The 17790-nt window shown below is 50.5% G+C and overlaps 1 protein-coding gene across 1 annotated transcript in view; it reads right to left on the reverse strand.

The window, feature by feature from the left end:
- Positions 1-17790, reverse strand: part of Grk3 (G protein-coupled receptor kinase 3) — a 94913-nt gene that overhangs the window by 50658 nt on the left and 26465 nt on the right. The window contains exon 3 of the mRNA XM_059249127.1: positions 4248-4321. Coding sequence (XP_059105110.1) covers positions 4248-4321 — 74 coding nt within the window. The remainder of the gene's footprint in view (positions 1-4247; positions 4322-17790) is intronic.

The raw sequence follows: 17790 nt of genomic DNA on the forward strand, positions 1-17790 counted from the left end.
TTCATCCGAAGGAGCCCTGTCTCCACTTACGACGGATCACCGCCGCCATGTCCCACCCTGGTGACCGTGGGGGTCATCACTGACTCCACCCTTTGCCTCCACGCCGTACCCTCGTGTCTTCTAGCCCATCAGCCCCTCACACTGGTGCTTCATTCAAAATCCATCATAAACCCCGACAAGTAGCTGAGAGCAGAATGGTCCCCCTGAGACCACGACTGTCAATCCGAGGAAGCACCGGAGAGCGGCCTGACAGACATGGATAATCGAGAAGAGACCGCAAACAGAAGCTAAGAGAGAAGGACACCCTGGAGATGAAGAGCCACAAAGGCGGGCTCCAAACTCCACACAGATATTCTCTCAAACACACTGGGTATGTGATGACATGTGGGCATCTGGGCACAGCCAACCTCCGTGGCCCACAAAGGCTGAGGAGCTGAACACGACTCGGTGGCACACCGCACAGGGGTGTGGGAGAGCCAGGTTCGGCGTCTGCTGGCGCTGAACAACCCGCGCCCTTTCGGGAGTTTGGGGCATCTTTGATTGTCAACCACACCGCTCTGTATGTGCTTCTGTTGTTCACCTGTGGAGGAGATGGACCCACACAGGAAGCAGCAGGTCAGCAGCGAGATCCAGCAAGATCAGGGCTGGAATTCTCGGGGCGAGGACCACACACCCGTGATCACAGTTAGATGTAACAGAACAGCTGTGTGATGAAGGGGGAGATGGGAGGCAGCAGAGGGGAACAGCTGTGCTTCTTTGTCTTAGCGTCCACTTGCTACGGCCTAGAATCACCTAGGAAGATGGGAATGCTGGGATTTTCTACCGCAAGTGGCCTTTGGGCGAATCTATGGACCGTTGTCTCGATTGTTAATTGAGTGCCATTGTGGGTGGCACTGTTCCCCGGGTAGAGGAAGGAGGGTCCTGAACTGTCTGAGAGGAGAAAGTTAGCCCAGAGCAAGCCAGCAAGGAACAGCCTGAGGGCCTTTCTACTCTTAACTGTACCGTGGGGGCTGGAGAGACGGTTCAGAGGTTAAGAGCACTGGCTGTTCTTCCAAAGGTCCTGAGTTCAATTCCCAGCAACCACATGGTGGCTCACAACCATCTGTAATGAGATCTGGTGCCCTCTTCTGGCCTGCAGACAGAACACTGTATACATAATAAACAAATAAGAAAAAAACTGTACTGTGACCTGCTTCAAGCTCCTGCCTTGACTTTGGTGACAAATGGTGACCCAGGATTTTAAGTAGAATAATCCCTTCCTTCCCCAACTTTCTCATCCGGGTATTTTATCACAGCAACAGAAATGAAGACAGAACGGCAACTATTAAAAAATAATCAACTAGAATTTCCAGAAGTGCAATTCTGGAAGCTGAACAAAAACGTTCAGTGGATGGATGGGAGAGCAGGCTGTAGAAGCTAAGAGAAGGGGTGTGTGGATTTGAAGACAGACCAAAGACATTATCCAATTTCTAGAAGAGAAAGAAAAACTGAGCAGCGTGTTGAGGCCAACAGTATCCATCACTGATCATAAAACTATGACCAGAGTCCAGGAAGAGAGGAGAGGGTGTACTCTAAGAAATAATCATCCCAATCGCTTCAGATTGGGTTAGAGATGTAAATGTACAGGCTGAAGAATTTCAGCAAACTCTGCAAAATGAATATGATATCTAAAAATCACTCCCTGGAGAGTAGATGAGGATGAATAGCAGGAGTCTTGTACGTATGGAGAAATGTTATACAGGAAAGCCTGAAAGGGACCTCTCCAGGACCACAAGGAGACAGTGTGGCTGTGGCCATGGCACAGGGTGAAAGAAGCCAGTTTAGGACAAAAGAGGGCTTGGATGAGAGACGAGGCACCTCATACAGTGACATTATGTGTGGGCCTGACCACAGAGCTACAACATACAGGGAAAGTGACAACAGAAATCAAAAAGACCTTCCACAAGGAGAGTGGGAGATTTTAACAACTCTCTCATGCCAGGTGACAAAGACCTGAGGTAAACTGAGTCAGGACGAAGAGCATCCAACACACGGGAGAGGCCCCAGATCAGCACACCCAACACGCCTGCTGTATGCTTTTCCACACTAGAATCTGTCTCTGTGGCGTCTGTGGTTTCACTCGCCTGCCCTGCCCATCCCCCCACTTCCACGCTGCCCTTCTCCATGTCAGTTCCTCACATGCCAAGCTCCTCCCACCATGGACGCCGCCATGTGGCCTCCTGTGCTCTCCTGACCCCACCTCCAGTCTTCTTGCCATCCACAATCTTGTTTAAATGCCACCTTGCTGAGATGACCTTGAGCCCATCCACGTCGAGTGGCCGCCAACCACAATGCACCACACTGAGTCTGTCTGAGCCACCTGGGGAGTTCTTCTGCCTGGGGACGCTTGGTCAGTTGGCTGTTGGCTTTCTCTCCCAGAGCGTAAGCTCAGAGACAGCCAGGACTCTGTCCGTTGGTCACGGCACAAGGCCAGAGACTCGAGGCTGGTGTTCAGTGAATACGGTTGAATAAGTGGGGGCGGAACAATCTTAGGAACTGACCCTCTGCTGTTATGTTCTCTCTTCTAAGATTCTCAGGTGTCCTGAGAAGGGGGCAGGAATGACCAGCTCACTGGACCTCAGTCTTAAGTCCCCATGAGGTCAGCCCCTTGAGTGCAGGGAGCTTGGCGTCTTACACACCGGAGACGGCCATGTGATTTGTCTCACATCTCACAGTACCTGGAGGGCATGGCTGCAGGCAGACTTTTGTGTGTGAGTCCAGGAAGGGGCAGGATGGAGTTGGGACCCTACCTCCTCTGCCTTCTGAGTCTGGGATCACAGCCCTGTGCCAACAACCCCCCACCTGCCCACTTCCACCCCACCCTGGCTTCTACCACAGTTATTTAAAGTATTTGCCAATTACTCCACTATTTGATTTGTGGATTTGATGATCCATGCATTCATCCACCCTGTCTTTGTGTCCTGTGACCTTGCTTCCAGGCTCCTTCCGTGCTGTTTACCCAACAATGAAAGTCTTCTCATTTGTTTTCCTGCATCCATCAAGGACAGGCTCTCCCTGTGCCCTGCTGGCAGGTGGAGGGGGCTGGGTACCTCACGGCACAGTGAGCCACGTCTAGGTCTGCCTCGGGTTTGATCCCTTCCTGAGTGTGGCCTTCCGTGGAGTCTTTTCTAGAGAACAAGGAGTGCTCAGCCTAGCCTGGCGACGTTCTACCCTCCTTGGATTCAGTGTTTGGCATACATCTTGAGGGACGGACGGGGTCCTTCCCAGCTCACGTGGTTTTAGTTGAGAAACCCTGAAACCTCTCCCATTCTTTCTGTCCCTGAAGCACCTCTCTGGCCAGTGGGGAGCCTGAATTCCCAGCTCCCCAGTTCCCCCCAAAAGGAGTGGCTGTACCTTAGTGGTTGGACAGATCACTCCCACCAGGGTGTCCCTTGCCTACTCGCTTGGCTCCCAGGAGGTCTGCATTCTCTAACCCCCATAAGGCTAAGTTAGAGTTCAATGGACCTTCCAGAAACTTCTGCACTAACTCTTTAGGCCCCTGCATTCTCAAGCGTCACCCAATGTCTTGGGGAAAGCAGATGTCTGCCTGGGAGCCCCAGCCCCACAAAGTCCCCGCTCTAGTCCCCCAAGATGGCCAGGGAACCTCAGGTGGCAGGCTCCCTTTCAAACCCAGCAGCACCCAGCCTCAGCTCTCATGGACACAACCAACATCTATAGATGGCCAAAAAAGCCGGGTGCCGCCTGTGACCTCCAAAGGACTCCGGAGCCTGTAGTCAGCTGCACTCTTTCTCACTCATACTCCAAAACCGCTGGAGCAGCGGTTCTCAACCTTCCTGATGCTGCGACCCTTAATGCAGTTCCTCATGTTGTGGTGACCCCCACCCACCACCCACCACCATAAAATTATTGTTGTTGCTACTTTATCACTGTAAATGTGCTCCTGTTAGGAGCTGTAATGTAAATATCCGATAGGCAGGATCTCTGGTATGTGACCCCTGTGAAAGGGTCGCTGGACCGCCCCCCTCCCAGAGTGTCACAACCTGCAGGTTGAGAACCGCTGCTCTAGAGCCTGAGCCTTACATCAGCCCTGGCTCGTGGGCAGGGTCAGCACTGCTAACACATCTGCCGCCACGAAGTTATTTCGATGAACGTCTGAATTCCGTGAGGTGCTTACGATCTTTGGGGTTTTCCCAATGCCTGGCTGAACACACTTTGGAAGAGAATTGCAAGAGAGGGCCGAGTCTTACCTCTTCATAAAACTTCACCTGAGGCACGGCTTCGTCGATCTCGTTCAAACAGAAGTCTTTAAATAGCAGGAAGCCTGAAGGGAGAGAGGGGAAAACATCAGCGGGGGAAACGAGGAAATTCTATCCCGGGGGCTTCTTCCAAATAATGTGTTCATAACTCAGCATCTCCCCCTACCCCCCCACACACACTTTGGGAAAAAAAGGGGGGGAATTCAAGAAGCCAAGGACACCTTGGAAGGATGGACCCCCGATGACTGTACCATACCCATGTCTGGCTTGGCATTTTTTTTCTCTGCTTATGGCCCCTCTCCCATTGTTTAAACGTACATTGTCACCACCACCTGAGGTCACACACAGGTCACTATAGTGAGTTCACAGTCCAAGAGGACAGAGATACGGAGCACAGAGGGTTTATGTGACCACCACGGGGTACTTGTGGAAACAGGGCCAGATGCCTGGGGCTAGTAGAGCTTATATGGCCCTTCTAGGCCCTTCCCTTAGCCCTCACTCACTACCTCACATCCTAGCGAACACGTGGGCCACAGCCAGCCACCCATTCCCAAGGAATTCCTTGCTCAGGACACCAGGACCGCCTTGAAGCAAGCCATGCCTCATGCCTGGAACACCCCAACTCCCTGCCCCCCGCACCAACATTTCCAAGACTCTTTACTCCCTCCAAAGTTGCCCCAAGAGACACCTTCGCTCCAAGGTCTGCCCTGGGTGAGACACAACACTACAGTCCACGTGGGGATGCGTGTCCCTGTCTGTGCACGATTGCCCAAAGGTGAGCATGCAGGTAAGCGTGTGCACAGTGCAGGCTAGATGTCACCATCAGGTGTCTCCTGGTGAGCTCTGGAATCTGCCCGTCTCTGCACCCCCAGTGCTGGAGTTTGAGGTGAGCGCAGATACACCTGGTTTTTCAGATGGATGCCGGGCATCCTCACTCAGATTCCTCAAGCTTACATGGCAAGCTTATCTCACGAAACTGCCCTGAGCACCCCCTGGCCCAGGAGAGCGTACCTCTTCCCACAGCTTCCTCCCCCACAGGCTTCCACGGAGACACCCACCACTCTAGTTAGTTTTCTGAGTCTGATGCCTCCCATCCTTCACAACCATGACACCCAGCAGAAGCCTCACGGTCGAGCCTGAACAAGCCAAGCACGCTGAGGGTAGAGATGGAAGAATTAAAAAACTCCAGAAGGTTGGGGGCCAAGAAGATGGCTCAGCCACTAAAGGTGTCTGCCTGCCAAGCCAGAAGAGGGTGTTAGATCCCCTGGAGCTGGATGCGAGGTAGATATGAGCTGTCAGGGGTGAGTTCTGGTATCTGAACATCCCGGCCTCTCCCGGCCTCTGGAAGAGCAGGGAGCACTCCTAACCACTGAGCCACATCCCCAGCTCCCAGATGAAACTTTTGTAAGGCAATTTTTAAAATAGAAACACCTCAATAAAAGAGTGGGCACATGTCTGGGCATGAAGGTTGAACACTTTGGGTAAAGACATGCAGAAGGGTCTCCATGTGCCTACCATTCTCTCAACGTAAATTATGCACTATTGAGACTCCCCTTCCCAACCCCTAGGATAGCCAGGTTACAAAGACTGCGCTCAGTGTGGGCCTCCCCCATTGCTGGGGAGGGCTGTTAGTACCGCGGCTCCTCCCACCTCTGAATCCATAGGCACAGGAGGGACCCTGCTGCCCAGTGACCGGAGACCAAGTGTACATGGATGGGGACTCACCAGGAGGATGAGAAAGGACATATGTGCCATGAAGGAAGGAGGGCCTCCACTCAGCACCAATGAGCATGGCCACGGAATTAAAGCCAGTGGGAATTGCGGCCCAACTCAGAATGGACAGCTCAGAGTCCAGACCCTTCAGGAGTGAAGGTGTGGGTCGACACACAGGTAAAGACCTCAGGGCAGCAGAGGTCCCAGGGGATGGAAGGCAGCTGTGACGATCAGCCAGAACCAAGCGGCCAGGCTCAGAATTGATAAGCTGTATGAAGACTTCCTCCGTATTTTAGGTATGAGTCTGTTCGGACGCTAAGCCAATATCTCATATTTCTTCCCCCTTCTATCCTCTCACGGGATGAACCCACTTCCCCTTAGCGTGTGAGCACTGTTAACTCTATGCACCTCATGGGATGTACCTTGAAGGACGGGGGGGAGAAGAGTAGCCGTTACCCCAGGTCTTTGTATCCTCATGGAAAAACAGTTACTGTGTTTTCAGTTGTCCAAGCTGCTTGGACAAGACAGAAGAGCCACTGAAGGCAGGAGCACCTGGCGCGCGCACACACACGCGTGCGCGCGCGCGCGCACACACACACACACACACAGAAAGAGAGATAGAGATAGAGAGAGAGAGAGAGAGAGAGAGAGAGAGAGAGAGAGAGAGAGAGAGAGAGAGAATACAAGAAGAAAGTGAGGGAAAGAAAAAGCACAGGGCTTCTAGAATCAGGCTCCTTAACCTGCTTTTGGGACTGAGGACACTTAGAATGACAGAAAAATACAAAATTATATTTTTAAAAAGACAATATAGAGCCAAGTGGTACCCACATACAATTCAGCACCCAGGAGGCTGAGGCAGGAGGACTGCTAAAATTCTAGACTAGCCTGGGCTATATAGTGGCCTAGAGGGTGAGACCGTGTCTTAAAAATAAAACAAACAATAGCCAAGCAGTGGCAGGGGTAAAATAAAAAAATAATTTATGGTTATATAATTTCCTGGAGGAGGTATTTTATTATGCTGGAGAGACAGCCAAACTCTTGCCTTCAAAAATTAAAAATTTTATGTGGCCAATAATAGAAACAAATGCTATCAGTGTGGCTTTCAAATATGCATCCCCTTTATAATTAGCAATTTCCTAACCACTTGAGATTGTTGAGTTTGGCACTAAAGAAAAAAGCAAACCTCAAGTACATCCTATCCTTGAGCAAACACGAAAGGATGGAGATGCTAATATAATTTACCTGGAGTGCGTTTTTCTAAGATCCACCGCAATGAACCTGATGCCGAGAGGCAGGAGCGGAGTCACCTAGTCAACCACGACCTCCTAGTCAACCATGACCACACGCTCCGAGAGTTCTCCGCAATGCCTTCAGGGGCCTCTTTCCACCTCCCACGTTTCCCCCCAGCACCTTTCAGAAACCACTGAGCGAGTGGGCACCCCCGTGCTCTGTTCTTCCGCTTCGTCAAGCACCTCCAAACAAATTTCTTTAGGCCAGTATCATGAATGGATCTCGTGGATTACTCGGAGACACGGCATGTGTGTCGCGAGCCTGTTTCACTCAGATGAACAAGCTCACAAAACTTGTGCCATGTTCCTCTAGCACTTGTATATATTTCAACTTAAAAAAAAAAAAATTGGGCCAGTGAGATGGCTCAGTGAGGAAAGCAGCCTGCCACCAAACTGACAACTTAAGTTTGATCCCCAGGACTCATGTGTTAGGAGAGAAGTGACCTGTCCTCTACAGGTGCAGCTTCTCACACACATGCACACACACACACACACACACACACACACACACACACAAACAGTGAAGTTTTAAAAAGAAAAGGGTCTTGCATCAGTCTCCAGAGGGTCTTCAGCTCTAAGATTCTATTTTTTCTAAATACAACAAAGTGAATTGAACAATCACATCCTGGGACAAGTGGTCAGACATCCGCTGAAGTAGGAACCATGCTGTAAAGACCAGGGGACAGTGAAACAGAGGTCGGCTGTGGGGGCCACCGCAAGCAAGCTTGGAGCACCCAGACGGGAGATGCCAGAAACTCAATGGCCCAAGAATAAAAATAAAATTATCCAAAGGGCAGACAGTGAACACCCACCATAATCGTGTTGTGTAGGATAGCAAAAAGCCCTGGTAATGCAATCATCTGCATTGCATCTTCTTACAAAGTTACTAAGGCTAAGCCAAGAAGCTCCAGATTCAACATGAAAAATGCACAACCTAAAATACTGTCTTGAGAAGAGCAGTGTCTGTCTAGAAACGGAGCTGCAATGCAATAAAGGACTTCAAGGTCACGCGATGAGATCAACTAACTCAATAGATTTACTTCGAGCTTTGGTGTAGAGCAACACAGGACACCGTGCACAGCAGGGCAGCTCATCATGACACCAAACGGTGTGACATCCGGGAGCAAGTCTAGCCAGATACGTGCATGACTCCTAAGATAATGAATACAGCTGAGAAAATACAGATAAGCAGAGAGAAACACCATGTTGGTGGACAGGAAGAATTAGGTCCTCCTTTGTCTTAGCGTGACCCCAGGGCAAGGCTCAGGAGGAAACTTTGTAAAAAGCCAATCAACAAACTCTTAACATTCATGTGAAAGAAGGCAGACAGAAAAGGTAGAGGCTGGGACTCTCTGGGAACGTATTCAACTCTCGCCTTCTACACACTGTGCACGCACACAGAGCAGTGGGCCAAACAGAAGACAGGCATGCACGGACATAGCCAGGGGCCTTTAAAACAAGATACAGTTCAGTGCACAGAGAAGACCTTCGAGGGACTCCTGAACCTCCGTGCGACCATAACTGCTCAGCCTGAGCAACAGGAACCGCTAGGGACGTTACAGCCAAATGGACCCTAAGAAGAATGTGACTCCAGATGCTAAACGCCGTAGAGAGAACCAAGGAGAAAGGCTAACTTCGAGGTTAGCAAAGGTCACTAATAGCCCTACCCATCTAGTAGAAGAAAAACTCAGCAAAGCGCACATTGGTATGCATTACAGTTTCTGTGCTAGAAGCTGCAAAAGAAGCCTGAATTCGGAGACCCTGGGAAGAACTCTGGAAACTCCACTCTGGGCACATAATACCGGTGCATGGAGCCATGTCCAGCATCCTCAGCCATCGGAATGAGGGGTCAGACTCTCATGTGTCCCACACACAGGATGATAAAGGGAACCTTGAACATAAGTGGAGAAGCAAATTCAAAGGGGGAAAAACAGAGGCACACAGCAAAACAGATACCGCACAGCATGCCCTGCTGCTCGGGGCTGATCTGGCTAGCCCACGTCACCAGTCCTCAGTGCTCCCTCTCGATTCATCTCCGTTCCAACAGGAGTCAATAAATGTAATAAAATGAACACACAGCTCATTGTCTCCCTGATGCACTTCCACGTCTTTTTAAGTTTAAAAGTTTCAGTCACGTTTATTTTATTTATCCATTTATTTCCATGTGTAATAGTGTGTGTGTGTGTGTGTGTGTGTGTGTGTGTGTGTGTGTGTGTGTGTACCAGCAAGCATGTGGAGGTCAGAGGAGTCAGCCCCTTTGTGGGGATCAGTTCCCTCCTTCATGCAAGCGGACCCTGTGGAAAGAACCTGGGTTGTCAAGTTTGGTGGCAAGCACCTATCTACTGAACCATCTCGCTGGCCCCCTAGTTAAACTTTTTGTTCTTGTTATTATTTTATTTATTTATTTATTTATTTATTTATTTATTTATTTATTTATTTATTTATTTATTTATTTATTTTGAGACAGGGTTTCTCTGTGTAGCTTTGGCTGTCCTGGAACTCACTCTGTAGACCAGGCTGGCCTCAGACTCAGAGATCCGCCTGCCTCTGCCTCCAGAGTGCTGGGATTAAAGGTGTGCACCGCCATAACTGTGCATGGTGATGGGAGCTTTTGCTTACATCTTGGACTTACACCTTCACAGAAAGCAGCCACGTTGAGTGCACTGCCATTGAACCCAAGAGCGCCCATGCTGCCCGAGTTGAAATCCAGGCCCTGGCTATTCCCAGGAAACCCAACACACTCTCGGAGGAGTTATGGGATCCTTTATTTACAAACTGTCTTGAGTCCTGTGAACAAGAGGGCAAAGGGCTGTGTCTGAGGCCGAAGGAAAATCCACAGGACGTTCTTGACGGGAAAACGAAACAAAGGAAGTGGAACAGAAGGAAAATTCTAGAACTCTGGGGCAGGAAAACGGTACTCAACCCTTCCAATAGCTGGAAACACAATGACTGAAAAAAAGCAACACAGGGGGGAAAGGGTTCATTTAGCTTACAGTCCCACAGCACAGTCCATCATTGGAGGAAGTCAGGACAGGAACTCAACCAGGGCAGGAACCTGGAGGCAGGAGCTGATGCAGAAGCCATGGAGGGGTGCTGCTTACTGGCTTGCTCCCCATGGCTTGCTCAGCCTGCTTTCTTATAGAACCCAGGACCACCAGCCCAGGGATGGCACCATCCACAATGGGCTGGGTCCTCCCCCATGTATCACTAATCAAGAAAATGCCCCACAGGCTTGCCTATAGAGAATCTGATGGAAGAGTTTTCTCAGTTGATGGTCCCTCTTTCCAAATGACTCTGGCGTGTGTCAAGGTGACAGAAAACTAACCGTGACATTCTTCTCCAGCACAAACCCTGACAATTAGGCAGATTTCAAATGATTTATGAGGAAATCGAGATAGTCTAATAAACCACCAGACAATTATTACCCAGAGAGCTGTGTAGAAACATCCACCCACATCGGCTCTGTGGATGTCAGGCAGGAGGGTGTCACAGACCACACCAGCCCAGCATGTCCAGACCCACAATGAGGAAATGAGGTAGCCAAGAGCAGCCACTGGACAAGGTACATCCGCCCTGTGTTCCGGGCTGACTGAGTCCCAAGGGACCGTCTTCCCAGGCGTACCAGATTTCAAACAAGTTTCCTGAAAACGAAAGAGACTTTTGCACTTCCCATGTGTGTCACACGTTACACACAAGACATGAGGAGCTGTCAGGTACTGACTAGAGAAACCCAGAAATCCAACAGCCGCCTTGAAGACAGGAGCAGATTGGCCTGTGGAGGGACAGGCACTAAGGGCTCACCACAGCTTCCTTACACCACACAAGCATCCCGCACCCTAGGAGGCTGTAGCTCCTCCAACATCCAGTGTCTTTTCCCACCAGCCCTTCCCCAGCACCATCCCAGCACTTCCCAATGTCCACAGATGCTGCTGCAGACATCAGAAAACACACATTTCCCCACATCTGTTTTGCCCCACAAAGGGCAGTCTCCACATCCTACCTACCCAGGCCAGCCCAGGGGCCAGCAGATAGGCTCCACGCACCATATCTGCACACTGTATTTACATACTGCATTCACCACACATCTGGCCTCCACACACTAAGACCTCAGCACACTCTTCTCCCACTTGCCGATTCTCCATAGGACATTCCTCGGCCATCTGCCCTCCAACTTCAGCTGGCTGGATCTTGCTGTGCCTTCAGGACTTCAAGCAAGTCTTACAGGAAGCAGCAACCCCTCTCAGTGACCCCCTCAGAGGCCCAGGGAACCCTCCATGCCCTCTTATCTCCCTGCATTAGGTTAGGTTCTTAACTTTCCCAAGGCATTGTTTCAGGACCTGGAATCACCAAGGAGGCACGTCTCCAAGCACATCTGTGAGAGGTTATCTTGACTGAGTTAATGGAGAAGACCTGCCCACTGCAGGTGGCTCCATTCCCTACATTAGGGTCCTGGGTTGTAGGAGTGGAGAGGCAGCCTGCATTCATCACTCTCTGCTTCCTGCTGGAGGATGTCATGAGATCAGCTGTCATGTGATCAGCTTCAGGCGCCCCCTGCATTGACTTCCCCATCATGATGGACTATGCAGAGTCAACCCTCTCTCCCTGTCTTAGGGTTTCTATTGCTGTGAAGAGACACCATGACCACGGCAACTCTTATAAAGGAGAATACTTCATTGGGGCTGGCTTACAGTTTCAGAGGTTTAGTCCATTATCATCATGGCAGGAAGCATGGTGGTGTGCAGGTTAGACATGGTGCTGGAGAAGGAGTTGAGAGTTCTACATATTGATCTGCAGGCTGGCAGCAGGAAGTAACTGAACTAGGTGTAGCTTGAGCACAGGAAACCTCAAAGTCCCTCACCCACCTCCATGACACACTTCCTCCAACAAAGCCACGCCTCCTAATAGTGCCACTCCCAATGAGCTTATAGAGGCCAGTCACATTCAAACTACCATACTCCCCTGACTGCTTTTGTTAGAGTATTTTATCACTGTCACCAGGAAAGGAACAAAGGCCCAGGCTGCCTTCAAACTCATGTCTGATTCCACCTCCTGAGTGCAGGGACTGTGGGCATACATCACCACTCAGGGTTGGAAGTCTTCATGCCAGCCATGAAAATCTACATGAGTGCCCCTCACAGCAGCCTGGCAGACTGTCCCCTGGGGCACCATGACTGAGGTGACTGTTGTGTGAGCCCGGGCCCAGTGTGAGCAATGCATGTGGTCTCTCTAGGCTCTTTCCCCACTTCCTGGAGTGGTGAGCAGACCTCTCATGTCTCCTTGTCCACACAGCACAGCCTTTGGAACTGGCAGCTAGGACCATGTTCAGGGAGTCACCCCACCCCCTCGGGTAAGTAGCTTTTCTGATTCTGTCTCCCTCTCACCAACCAGGCCAGACTCATGTGAGGACAGGGATTCACCCTTCTTTTCCTCTGTGCCCCCTGGCTAGGGCCGACTGGGAAGCCGTGGTGAGTTCTAGAGGAAGGGAAATATGGAGGTGCACATGGGCCACAGAAAGAATCTGGAAGGCCCTGACGCAGGGACTTTCCACTGAGATGACCCTGTGACTTCAGCTCAGGAAGGGCAAGTCCCTGCAGAGGCATGGAGGGTGGCAGGGATGATCCACTACACCGCAGGGTCTCAAATGTGCTGTTAAGGCTGCTTCATCCAGCGGCCCAGGGACCCATTTGCAAGAAACCCACATTCGATATTTATCAGCTGGACGGCATCGTGTTTGCTGGAAGCTTCCAACTGCCAAAAGGCCTGTGGGGAATCATTTTAATAAAGTGGGCAATTGTTTTAGAAGACATGAAAATTTCAGCTTGCAAGTCCAGAGCTGAGGATATTTGAGCCAAGACACCTCCTGAACACTCAGCCCTGAGCTAAGCTGAAATTCCACACTGGGAATTCAAATCCTTCACCAGTAGTCTCAAGGAACAACACACACACACACACACACACACACACACACACCAATAAACAAAACCCACATTCTCCACATAAGCACCAATGGATGCTTTAGAAAACAAGGGTTGTAGACAATTTAAAAAAGTGACTGGCACTGTCCCTTAGATTTAAAAAAAAAAACCAGGTACCCAAATCCTGAGATGTCCAAGGCCCTCATATAAGATGTCCTACCTGTGTGGAACCTGGACCCATGCACCCACACAGTTCCCATCTTCCCACTATAAGAAATAGATTGTGAGCCTGGAGGTCTGTGATGGCGCACACCTTTAATCCCTGAACTCAGGTGGCAGAGGCAGGCAGATCTCTGGAAGTCTGAGGACAGCCTGGTCTACAGAGTGAGTTCCAGGACAGCCAGGGCTGTGACACAGAGAAACCCTGTCTCAAACAGAAAAGAAAGAAATGGGTTGTGTGTCCCTTTTCAGCGTGAGATGTGCTTAGAGTTCTTTAGGGTGACTGGTAAGCAAGAGTGCTGAGTCCCTCCCGCCCCTTATCTCAGAACCCCGAAAGCTGAAACATCCCAGGCAGTTGGCTCCGTGGCTGAGCCCAGAGGGAAAAAAAAGGGCAGTCTCAAGCCCCAAATTATTCATTAGATCAGGCTTTGCATCCTAGGCCAATAGGATGGGAATTTGGGTGGCAGTCAAGTCCAGGCATTTGGGGAGAGAGAAGAAGATTTTTTTGAGATCGGTTGGGGGTGGGGAATACTTTAAAAACCACCATCTTGTGCCAAATCAGCATGCCAGCCCTTTGTGCCTTTTCTCTGTGCTGACGGCACTTTCTGCAGAACGGCCTGGCGAAGACTGCTTTGCGGCCACTTTCTCTTGAATTTATTTTTATACAGTGAGGATCTTTCTGTCCACACTTCTCTTATCCTCCCATCCTCCCACCCCCCACCATCCCATCCCCCCACCACACCACTCCCACCATCCCATCTTCCCACCCTCCTGTCATCCCATAGCTATCCTATCTTTCCACCATCCCATCTTCCCATCCCCATCCTCCCACCCCCCACCATCCCATCCCCCCACCATCTCATCCCCCCCACCATCCCATCCCCCCACCACACCACTCCCACCATCCCATCTTCCCACCCTCCTGTCATCCCATAGCTATCCTATCTTCCCACCATCCCATCTTCCCATCCCCATCCTCCCATCCCCCCACCATCCCATCCTCCCATCCCCCCACCATCCTATCCCCCCCACCCTCCCGTCATCCCATCGCTACCCCATCTTCCCACCCCTCATCATTCCCGGCGTGAAACGCTGTGAAAAACGGCAGTTCTACAGTCGTGTCCAGAGACTGTGGACCAGGGAAAGTGCCGCGTGAGGTCGGCACAGGTGTGACTCACTTAGGCATGTTGTCAATCTGCAGCTTCCCCGTCCACAGGTGAAGAAGCCGCTGTTGGGGACAACAGCTGTTTTTTAAACACAGAAGTGAGGTTGGGAGCTGAGTGCTCCCGAGGATGGAGGTGGGGACATTTCTCGGGAGGCGGGAGAAAGGAGGAGGGCAACGAGGAGGGAGCAGAGGTGAACAGTGAAATCAAGGAGAGCAAACCCACGGAGGCTGTTTGGCTGGCCTGAGTCACCGAGTCCAGCAGACCTCTGTCCTGGTGAGCCAGGGCATGAGCCTGGTGTGGCGTGGTGTGTCTGGACAGTTAGGAATAAAAGTGAAAACAGGACCACCAGTGAGGAAGGTGCTGAGATGTCTTGGGGAGGGGATAATGGTGTAGGCTACAGAAGTAGCACGAGGACAGTGATAGGCAGGTGGCGAGGACAGATGTGTCAATCACCTGCCAGAATGTGGGGTCCTGAGTGGAGAACAGTGGAGAGCAAGGAACCAGAGGAGTATGTGTGTGTGTATGTGTATGTGTGTGTGTGCACTACACTGCGTACACGTATACATATTATATGTACAGTCACTGGTGAGTGCTGTGCAGTCTCTGCGTGGAAGCGTGTTGTTGTGCTGCGTACATGTGTGTACACTTTCCTGTACGTGTGCATGTTTTACCAGTACTGAGTGAGTGGGTGGGTGCCCTGTGTGTTCTGACGGCTGGGTGTGCATGTGCAGGTTCACACAGGACTTCGTGCACTGGAGGACAGCACTCTTGCAAATGAGCCTCCGCCTCGGCCCCTATAGACGGATTTTGGCTGTATATGGAGAGAAGAGGTGATAGCTGAGGTTAGCTCAGTGGCAGCAGAGGCAACATAAACAGCATGGCTCCCTAGGGAGTGAACCACAAGTAGAGCCACAGCGAGATCTGAGGACGAGGCTACCTGCCGAGCCTGGACAGTGTTGCTTATGGGAGGGGGAAGTCTACCTTTAAAAAAAATGCAGGGCCAGGCAGTGGCGGTGGTGCAAGCCTTTAATCCCAGCACTCGGGAGGCAGAGCCAGATGGATCTCTTGAGAGTTCCAGGCCAGCCTGATCTACAGACCAAGATCCAGGACAGGCACCAAAGCTACACAGAGAAACCATGTCTCAAAAAAAAAAAAAAAAAAAAAAAATGCAGGTAGCTTTTCCAGCCTGTGAATCACAGGTCAGGAGCCCAGGGTGTCCAAGTGTTGCATCAGGTCCAAGGATAAGAAGGCACAGGGTAGCAGATGCATGACACACTAAAATGGACCTTCCTCGAATCTTCTTCTGAGCGGTGATGACGATGGCTGCTTCTAGAATTTGAGTAATAGCTTAACAGGAAGACAAGCAAGTTTCCTTGGGAGACAGATACGACCTTCCGTCCATCGGCTTTCACCTCAGACCTCTGGTCTGTCCCCACTTCCCAGGGTGCGGAGGCTGTGGGATGGAGCAGATCCCCTGTCTGACCCAAGCTGACAGAGTAGCTGCTAAAACCACCTTGCCAGTATCTAAAGACTGCTCTCCTCTCCCCTTAGTGTCTCCCTCTGCACAGCTTCCTTAGTGGAGGCAGAAACTGACCCAGGCTCCCCAGGGCTCGCCCGCCTGCTGCCCTCTAGCCCTTTCTACTGAAACTTCAATTAGCAGAGCTTAGCTGAGTGTTCATCTCCACTATCAGGAAGATCAAAGGGGCCCTTAATGCTCCCCTCAGTGGAAGCCGCACAAGGCCAGTACCATTGATGCCAAATCAAAGTGGGACCCTAAGTCTTCCCTCTCCTGCGGTGGAAGGCGACTCTGAGCTACAGTTTGCTGTGCCGATGGAATGGAGAGGGGACCTGGGATGTCTGTCAGGGTCAGTCCAGGGAGAATGGGGGTCAGGATGGTCACAGGTAGAGATCCCACTCTAGGGCCGCATGCCGAATGCTGGGTTGCCACCAGGCAGAGGCCACCCAGCTGTCACTGTCTGAAGATTCTACTTGTCTATTTCGCTTTAAGGCACAAAACTTCAAAAACAACCATTTGGTGGGCTGTAAAACAGACTGATAGCTTTGCTCATGGAGACTGACGACAGTGAATCCTATACACTGTTTTGTCTGTTGGTAGACAGGGTCCAAGTAGCCCAAGCTAGCCTCAAACTCATTACGCAGTCAAGGATATCCTTGAACTTCTGCACCAAGTGCTGGCATTACAGAAGTACACCACCTCACCCAGTTTGTGCAGTGCTGAGGATTGAACCCAGGGCTTTGTGCATTAGAGGCAAGCATCCTACCCACTGAACCACATCGCCAATCCAGAGAATGTCTTACTGGTGTTATCTACAGCTTTTAGTGCTCCAGTGTTTCTATGTGGTCATCACACTTCGTAGAGTAAGACCCAGGGTGAACCAAGTTCATCTCCATCTCTAGGACAAGCCCTGTGAAATGTTCTCTCTTTCAAAGGCTGGGATGGGATGGTGGTCTCTGTTTTGCCCACATGTTCTTTTTTTCCCCCCCAATCAGGAAATAGACCCTCTTGTTATCAAAGCTTATGGGAAACTCGATTCTTATACCTAGGCCCCGAGAATCAATTTGTGAATTCTTTCTAGATAAATGTTACTTTAAATCATGCTAAAAACAAGTGAGAGAAACACTAAAAAATAATTAAGAAGTAAAATGAAAAAATAAAAATAATAAAGACAGGATTAGAAAGAAAGAAGTAAAACCCATTATTCAGATAGGTTAATAGACTAGACTAAGGAATTCACATATACACCCTTACATGCACACACACTTACATGCACGCGCATACCACAAATGTACCACACACACACAAAGACCACACATGAACCACAGACACACCCTCACACACACACACACACATATAGGAGCATGAACACACAGGCACACACAGGTACACAAAGACACATATCAGTGCACATATACACTACACAGACACACACACAGAGACACATACAAAAAAATCACACATGAACCACACATACACACACATACACACACACATACACACACACACACAGACACACACAGGTACACGCATACACAGAGAGACACACACAGACACATACACACAGGGGTGCATACATACAGACACACACACAGCTGCACACACAGACACGCGCCCACCTTACAAGAACTACTAACCTAATTTGGACCCCAGGAGTTAGCTGTAGAACACATTGTATTTCCGAATCCCAGCAATGAGCTATCAAAAGGCAGACCA

This window comes from Peromyscus eremicus, chromosome 23 (genome assembly GCF_949786415.1).
Source record: "Peromyscus eremicus chromosome 23, PerEre_H2_v1, whole genome shotgun sequence".
Classification (NCBI taxonomy): Eukaryota; Metazoa; Chordata; class Mammalia; order Rodentia; family Cricetidae; genus Peromyscus; species Peromyscus eremicus.